The sequence below is a fragment of the Hibiscus syriacus genome, unplaced genomic scaffold (genome assembly GCF_006381635.1).
Source record: "Hibiscus syriacus cultivar Baekdansim isolate YM2019G1 unplaced genomic scaffold, ASM638163v2 tig00110163_pilon, whole genome shotgun sequence".
Classification (NCBI taxonomy): Eukaryota; Viridiplantae; Streptophyta; class Magnoliopsida; order Malvales; family Malvaceae; genus Hibiscus; species Hibiscus syriacus.
This window is the reverse complement of record NW_024062610.1, coordinates 1613977-1623059: the sequence shown is the minus strand read 5'-3', so window position 1 is coordinate 1623059 and position 9083 is coordinate 1613977. Positions and strand designations below refer to the sequence as shown.

At 36.5% G+C, this 9083-nt stretch overlaps 1 protein-coding gene across 1 annotated transcript; it reads left to right on the top strand.

The window, feature by feature from the left end:
• The first annotated feature begins 1884 nt into the window (after positions 1-1884).
• Positions 1885-6499, top strand: LOC120216716 (T-complex protein 1 subunit beta). Its single transcript, XM_039214064.1, has 12 exons — positions 1885-1996; positions 2275-2329; positions 2448-2504; positions 2666-2731; positions 2835-2946; positions 3163-3291; positions 3825-3896; positions 4106-4221; positions 4387-4463; positions 5104-5589; positions 5665-5980; positions 6237-6499. Exons 2-12 carry the CDS (start codon positions 2324-2326, stop codon positions 6381-6383), a joined length of 1584 nt encoding a protein of 527 aa, XP_039069995.1. The 5' UTR covers positions 1885-1996; positions 2275-2323; the 3' UTR covers positions 6384-6499.
• The last annotated feature ends 2584 nt before the right edge of the window (positions 6500-9083 follow it).

The window sequence follows — 9083 nt, the reverse complement described above, 5'->3', positions numbered from 1 at the left end:
CGGGGTACCACAAACAAAGCACTTTGTTTCAAATGTGAAGATACGATACTGACAGGCTATGTAGATGTTGACTTAGCCAAAAATGTTGACATCAGAAGGAGCACTACAAGGTATGTCTATACTCTAGGAGATACTGCATTGAGTTGGGTTTATCAACTACATAAGATAGTTTCTCTCTCCACAACTGAAGCAGAATATGTCGCTGTTATAGATGCCAGCAAGGAGATGGTTTGGCTCCAAAGTTTCTTGGAAGAGTTAGGCAAGAAACAAGAAAATAATATCTTGTATTGTGATAGTCAAAGAGCTATCCATCTAGCGAATAATCCGTCTTTTCATTCCAAGAAGAAGCACATACAATTGCGATATCATTTTATCCGGTCTCTTATGGAAGATGGGATTTTGAAACTTGAAAAGATTAGTAGAGCTCAAAATCCGGCAGACATGTTAACAAAGACAGTGACTACAGACAAACTGAAGTTGTGTTCAGCTTTAGTTTGCATGCTATAGTATCAAGACCAGAAATGCTGCTGCATTGATCGAGGTGTGAAGACAGATTAAAATCAATCTTCAAGTGGGAGATTGTTAAAAGTCAAGAATGGGGGCGTTAAAATTCAAGAATGTGGGGCGTCGAATTCGGTGGTAATTTTGTTGATTTTTTAAAATGGGATAATTACAATTTAGTCCTTGCACTTTATGGTATTTTCAAGATTAATCTTTAAGCTTCAATTATAAATACCCTAACCCATTTAGCTTCAAAATCATCCCAAATCATTTATTTCTCCTAATACTAAAGAGCTTTCTTGCGAGTTGTGGGTGTTTTGTAAACACCTGTAAATTTTCTCTCTTCAGTAAAAGATATGCAGCAGTCCGGAGACGTAGGCATAATTGGTTGAACTCCGTTATCAATTTCGGGTATTATTTTTCCGCTTTTATTTCGTATTCTCACTAATCTGGTTATAGGAAAATTACTCGTTTATTTCCTAACAGCTCCGACACAACTAACCTGACAAGCCCGCACAACCAAACCCCGCACCGCCTTCAAAAACCTGCATTCAGCAAACAAATGGTCCTTTGTTTTGGTCCCTCCGTCACATAAAATACAGAACAAATCCAAATGACCTCCCCATTTTATCATTCATACTCTAGTTGGCAAACGATCCAAAATAGCTAACCAAGCAATAAACGAATGCCTAGGAATCAATAATCCCCCAAACAATTTTAAACCAAGGGACCCTTACATGTTTATACCAGAGAGAATCATAGACTTTCCTAGCTTGAAACTTACCATTCAAAACCCCCACCAATGCGAACTCATCTCGAAGCTGTAAGAGTTTCCTCCAAGTCCAGCCACAACTACTCCTTGCTTGCACCTGCCAAATTAGACATCCCTTTAGAACTTAACTTTCATTCCGAGCCACCCAAATAAACCCCACCTTAACAAGAATAAGCCATAAACAACGCATCATGCAAGCAAATATAATAAATTGTTTATATTCATATTCGCTTGTTTTTTTTATAAATTACTCATATTTATTTTCAAACTTATTAAAAAATAAATAAACTAAACTAAAAACTACATTTAAGCATCCCAACAATCAACTTAATAGTCCCTTCCACCTAAATTATTTATTTTGTTTGTGATTTTTTAATTTGATATTTTTTTATTCTTTTTAAATTTAAATTTAAAACGTTAACAATTATAAATGTTAAATTAAATTTTACTATTAATATTTTTATTATATATAATATACAAGTTAAAATTTAAAAAAATGTAATAATTGACATAAATTAAATGAGAGTTCAAATACTAAATTCACAGTTTGTATATAATAAAGGAGTAATAACGAATTTAATCTTAAAAATACAAACCCTTGAGAGTTTATAGCGCGGAGCATGTAGGAAGTCCCACGGCCAAAACCCAAACCCAAACCCTGCTTCTGTGATCTCGGCGGGATCCGTATTTCCATTTTCTCTCAAACATCGCGCATAAGATCAGGTAATTATCTAGCCAGTTCCACGGTTTCTAGGGTTTCTGAATCATTTGACCTTTTTTTTCCCTCTTCACTTTCAATTTTTGCAGTTAGAATACGCTTTTTCTTTTAAAATTTACTTCGATTAGTTTCCCTATGAAATGAAGTAAAAGTGCAGAAGACAAACTTTGAATGTTCATTTTATACTAAACTAGGGCTTACATCGCAGTTCTTTAATTTCGATCTTCTAGATTTATTTCGTTTATGTTGTTGATTAAAGATACTTTTCTTTCTCTTGCTTCAGGCTTGTTACGTGCACTGAAACTCCGAGCAACTCGTCATAATTTTTTCCCATGGCGGTGCGTTATTTGCTTAATAGAGCTTGTTTTCAGTTTGTTAGATTTATTTTTCGCATTCTTTTTATTCACATCCTTTGAAGTTGTATCTTGCGTATGCTTTTCTTGGTAAATGTGATAGATTGAGAAAATCCTTAAAGATGAAGCGAGTGAAGAGAAGGGGGCACGTGCCAGAATGGTAAGTCGTTAGATATATGAAAATATATAATGCTGATAGTCTGATTTAAAGGGGAAAACCTACTTGTTTGGAATTCTATGATTATACTTTATTAAATTATTGCTATTTTGAGTATCTTATTTTCAATAATTTAAGATATATTTGTCCTTTATTATTTTCAGGCATCGTTTGTTGGAGCAATTGCAATTACTGACTTGGTTAAGACAACCCTTGGGCCAAAGGGAATGGTAAATATTCCACTTTGTCAATTCAAATTAGAAGAATATTAATGTTTCTTTTTTCTCCTCTACTTTAAATTGTGACTTTTATTGTTGGTGAATTATCTGTCAGGATAAAATTTTACAGTCAACAGGCAGAGGACATGGAGTCACTGTTACAAATGATGGAGCTACCATCTTAAAGTCCCTGCATATTGACAACCCGGCAGCAAAAGTCTTAATTGGTCTCTTTACAGTTTTTTTTTTCTTGATTACGCTACAGCTAACATGTTTACTTTTTAATTTTTTTTATTAAAATCATTTTTTTATTATTGTCTCAATTCATCATCTTGTTTTTTTAATTACTTTTTTATGTTTTAAAAATCAGTTTGATTAATTCTTTTTTGTTGCAAAATATAGATGTTATGTTTTTATATAATAACCATTGATGCAAAATTCAGATATCTCAAAAGTTCAAGATGATGAAGTTGGAGATGGGACAACCTCTGTTGTGGTTTTGGCTGGAGAGCTTTTAAGGGAGGCAGAAAAGCTTGTGGCTGCCAAGATTCACCCTATGACAATCATATCAGGTTATTTTGGATTTGTGTAGTACATTGCTTCCTATTATTCTTCTTTTATGTCGTCTCTTGTCTCTTGTATGTTTTTCTTTCCCCTAATTGTCGTATTACTGCAAAGGCACGAAACTGCTGGAAATCTAAACTTTTATCTAGTTTCCAGTTTCCACGTGTGTGTGTGTGTGTGTATAGCATTAAAAAAGGAGTCGGGTGTTACGAGTGAGTTCTTTTGTGTAATATTTTTCGACTTGCTTCTATCTTGGATTAATGTTTCCCGAGAGTTCTGGAGGGGAAAAAAGAGATGAATCTGACAAAATCTGTTAAATTTGATACTTCTCTATCTTTCCTTTTGACAGTAGTCAATCTCTCCTCATTACACTTTCATTATTATTTATAGAAATCTTCTCTCTGAACTTAATAGCAGTGTGGCTGCATTTGTCTATGGAGTATGGACTATGTTTGGTTTTATTCTCTTTTATTTTGTTGGTGTGACAATAACCAAATAACTTCTGTTTCAGTGTGTGTAACAATATATGCTGGTTTTGTAGGTTATCGAATGGCAGCTGAATGTGCTCGCAATGCTTTGTTGCAGAGGGTTGTGGATAACAAAGAGAATGCAGGTTAAGATTGCTGGATACAAAATCATTCATTTTATTTGTTGATTGTATAAGACCTCTTTCTTTTGCATTATGCTTGATGCTTTAGGTTTCTTGTTCCTTATTGAACTTGACTCTTTAATAAGCCTGCCTTGATGAAATTTGTAATGGAGTTGTTCTTGTTGTTGGTCCGTCTTTTTTACTCATGCATGTGGCATTTCTGAATATTGCAGAGAAATTCAAGTCAGATATGATGAAAATTGCAATGACCACTTTGAGTTCCAAAATTCTCTCTCAGGATAAGGAGCATTTTGCACAACTAGCCGTGGATGCTGTTATGAGGTTAAAGGTGGTGACTTTTTTCATCTAACATTTTACAGAAGTGTTCCAATGCTGTTTGATTAATATAGGAATGTGCAAGGAAGTCTCCTGTTATCTGTTTTATCACTTCAAGTGAATTTCTTCTTTCATTTTTATTTATTGAGTTTTTATGGCATGTTATTTGTTATTCCAGGGGAGCACAAATTTAGAGGCCATCCAAATTATAAAGAAGCCTGGAGGATCTTTGAAGGATTCTTTCTTAGATGAAGGGTGAGATCTTATGAGCTTCTGATCCCGTTCAATTAATATTTATTATAATAGTTTCTCGGTTGAATCAACTGGGTCTCTTGTACCCCACCTTCCCCTTTGTTCTCTGTATTCTGCAAAAGTTAATCTCCCATTTTATCACTTATTGATAGAAATATATTGTGACTACAAGTACTTGTCATTGAATAGTTTAGGGCATTACTTAGGATTAGGAGAGTAATTGATCCGAGCCGAGCTCAAATAGTAGCAAGCTTGAGCTAGATTCAAAACTCAGAGCTCGATACTTGGCCTGAGCTCGATCAAACATCAATTTTCAACCTCGGGCTTGGCTTGAGATATAATCTAGCTACTTGGGCTCAAGCTTGATTAAACTCGTTTGCTAATTTTTGTACTAAAGCTCGAACTTGAGCTCGCTTAAGCTCATTCGTATTCAATGACATATAAGGGGTAGAAATTAAATTTAATATTATAGAAGTATATTTAAAATTGAAAACCTCAACTAGACCTATGAGTCCGAGTTTGATAATTACCAAATCGAATTCAAGTTTTTTCCGAGTTGAACTTGAATAGTTTGCGAGAGTAGGTGTATCATTTACACCTCTACTTTATTTTGTTAATTTAAACATAATTTTTATGCTTTCAGATTCATTCTTGACAAGAAAATAGGCCTTGGACAACCAAAGCGAATAGAGAATGCAAAGATTTTGGTGGCAAATACTGCAATGGATACAGATAAAGTAAAGATATATGGTGCTCGAGTTCGTGTTGATTCAATGTCTAAGGTGGCTGAAATTGAAGGGGCTGAAAAGGAAAAGATGAGAGAGAAAGTGCAAAAGATCATAGCACATGGGATTAACTGCTTTGTTAACAGGCAGTTGATTTATAATTTCCCCGAGGAACTCTTTGCGGATGCAGGCATACTTGCTATTGAGCATGCTGATTTTGAGGGGATAGAGCGTCTGTCTTTGGTAACAGGTGGTGAAATCGCTTCAACCTTTGACAACCCAGAGTCTGTTAAGCTTGGACATTGCAAGCTTATTGAAGAAATTATGATTGGTGAGGATAAGTTGATCCACTTTTCTGGTGTTGAAATGGGTCAGGCTTGTACTATTGTGTTGAGAGGGGCAAGGTATAGTACTGCGGTATCTCCTAGTTTTCTTTTGATATGTTTGCATTCTCTATAACGTGCCTCTGTTTATGGCAGCCACCATGTTCTGGATGAAGCTGAAAGGTCTTTGCATGATGCCTTGTGCGTGCTGTCTCAGACTGTCAATGACACTAGGGTACTGCTTGGAGGTGGATGGCCTGAGATGGTAATGGCAAAGGAAGTAGATGAGCTGGCACGGAAGACTCCTGGGAAGAAATCTCATGCTATTGAAGCTTTCTCGCGTGCGCTTGTGGCCATCCCAACAATTATTGCTGACAATGCTGGTCTGGATAGCGCAGACTTGGTAGCTCAGCTTCGTGCAGAACACCACAAGGAGGGATGCAATGCAGGGATTGATGTTATCACTGGATCTGTAAGTGCTGAAATTGAGTTATATAAAAAATTTAAGTAGGATTAAATATCTTTATCATTTGTTGTTTTTTTCCCTTTAATTTATTTTTATAGGAGCTGTAGATTTGTTAAAAGATATTATTATTAGATTAAGTTACACTAGCTAAAATATTGGCTGCTTACCATTGTTACTGATTCATGAATGCCTTATCAAGAGTATTATTCACCCTAATGTTATAGATTCCAAACAACATGAAATGCTTGTAACCTTATAACAGGTAGGAGATATGGCTGAGCTAGGAATCTCTGAGTCCTTCAAAGTCAAGCAAGCTGTATTGCTCTCCGCAACTGAGGCTGCTGAGATGATTCTTAGAGTTGATGAAATTATTACATGTGCTCCAAGGCAGAGAGAAGACAGAATGTGAAAATGACATGGTTGACGGCACATTTGTCGCAACGGATTTGGCATTTGCTTTGTGGGTTTTGATTTTTTTCCCCTTCACTGCAGTATGGTTGAATTATAGAACTGAAGATTTATGGCTTGTCTCTGTTTTGACTGAAAACTAAACCTAATTCTAGCAATGGTAATTTCTCCATGGTATGTTTTTTTTTTTGGTTGGTTGATGTTCCATAAAAAATGACAAGAACACAAGGGAGAATTGGTTACACAATTCTAATGTTTATTTGAAGGGTCTAAGTTCATTTATAGTGCAGCAGCTAAGCCATGGAGTGAACAAAGCCCGACAGAACAGAGAGTAAATGCGGCATCAACATCGGGTCTCTGTTCATCTGAATCATCGATTTCGCCAAGTGTTCCGCTGAGAAAAGAATAGTACCTTACGCCTTGAAGCCGCATCTCAGTCGTTAATGTGTAACCAGATACACATGCAACAGGAACTGTCCGGATATGATTTTGATCATGTCTGGATTTCCCCTGCAAATACGTTTGATGATCGCTCGAACTGCAAAAACCAAGGGTGCACACTCCAATGGCCTAGGGAATCTATCAACATGGGACAATTAAGAATACATCATCAGTATAATTTAGGCCTTGGGGGTCCAACCAATCAACTTCAATAACAAATATGCTTGAGGAGTGAGGACACAGACACAGTTTAGGTGCACTAACCCAGCGACTTTGGCATCCATAGGATCCGAATGCAGAGGATTATAGTCACCAGACTATCAATACAACAATGCCTGCCAAAGCAGGCAAGAAGATCAAAATACTTGCCATTAATAATAAAAAAAAGTTATCTTATAGGCCATTCAAGGAAGTTAATGTCAGGTCAGGCTTGTTTACAGCATAATATACAAAGTAGGCTTATTTACTATAATATTAAGACAAATAAAAAAAGGGAAATAGAGCAAAGGCAAATTATTTAGAAAAATAAGATATAGTGTTTAATATTCTCATTCCGAACGAATATGATTTTATCAAAATTATTTCAGTAATTCATTATTAGTGACCTTCATTTTTGTCAATTATGTAATCAATTTTTTATCAACGCCCGATCCTTAGGGTTATTGTGTGATGTCTTGACTTCGAGAAATAAATTACAGTAAGCGTTATATGCTTTTCTTTTTTCGGTAAATAAAGGTTGTATCTAAACTAAGAGTTCATCAGCTTGCTATTCCTAACTTATCTTTATGCAACGTTGCCATTACTGCGTTTGGTGGCTCCAGAAAAGTTCTTCCATTAAAATCTGCTTTCTCCAATAGCTTCGCCATTTTGTCTACTACCATATTAGCTCTACGTTCCACCTGTACTATGGATATTGTCCATGTTCTCTCCAATAATTCACGTATGTGCTGTAAAACGGTCGGTGATGTCCTTCCTTGTTCCTTTTGAGTCAGCAGGCGATGCGCTTCCCCACCATCTATCTCTAGGATTATTTTCCTTGCACCTATGTTCCATGCGTGTGATAATCCTTCTACGATACCCCATAGTTCGACTTCAACTGCTGTGCAAATTCCTATTGCTCTTGAGTATCCTAGTATCCATTCGCCGCTATTGTTCCTAATTACTCCGTGTTGTAATGACTCTCATCTACTGGACTAAGGCAATGTTATGTTTCTAGAAGAGGTTGCGTCTGTTAGAAACCAAAGTCAATTCTGTTGTAACTGTCTTGGCTGTGACAGCTGGTGATGCAGAACCGTTCAACTTGGAAGAATCTGTTATAAATAAGATTCAAGTGAGTTGAGAGGGTTCGAGGAGGAAAAACAGATTGTACAGAGAGGTTTAGAGAGAGAGGTTTTTTTTTTTGTTCTGGTTCTAAATCTTGTAAACTTTGTTTTAATTGCCTTAGTGAGATTGATTCCTTCCTGTGGATGTAGGTCACCCTGACCGAACCACGTAAATATTTGGTGTTCTTGATTACTGCTTTGATTTTCAATCTTGATCAGTGTTTAGACTCTGATTGTGTGTGTGTTTTTCTGTGGTTATTGGCTGATTTCACAACAATTGGCACCGTCTGTGGGAACTCAGACCACGATGATGGGATCTGCCAAGTTTGACATTGAAAAATTCACTGGAAAGAATGACTTTGGCCTTTGGAGAGTAAAGATGAGAGCCTTACTTGTTCAACAGGGAATTGTGGAAGCACTACAAGGACCAACAGATTTGCCTACTGAGATGCCCGAGAAAGAAAGGAACATTATCCTGGAAAAGGCTCACAGCGCGATAATTCTGAGCCTAGGTGATAAAGCTTTGAGGGAAGTGTCAAGAGAGACAACGGCTCAGGCTCTCTGGGCTAAACTTGAATTGCTCTATATGACTAAATCTTTGGCCAACAGACTCTTTTTGAAACAACGCCTGTACTCCTTCAAGATGCATGAAGAAAAATCAATCACAGAGCAGATTGATGAGTTCAATAAAATCATAGATGATCTCGAAAACATTGATGTTAAGATGGAGGACGAGGATAAGGCTTTGCTGTTATTAAACTCTATCCCCAAGAGTTATGAGCATTTTAAAGATGCGATGCTTTATGGAAGGGTGCAGTCAATTTCGATGGAAGAAGTTCAATCCCTAATAAGAGCCAAAGAACTTCAAAAGAAACATGATATGGATGAAGAGAATAGTGGGGATGGTCTTACTATTAGAGGAAGATCAGACAGAAGAG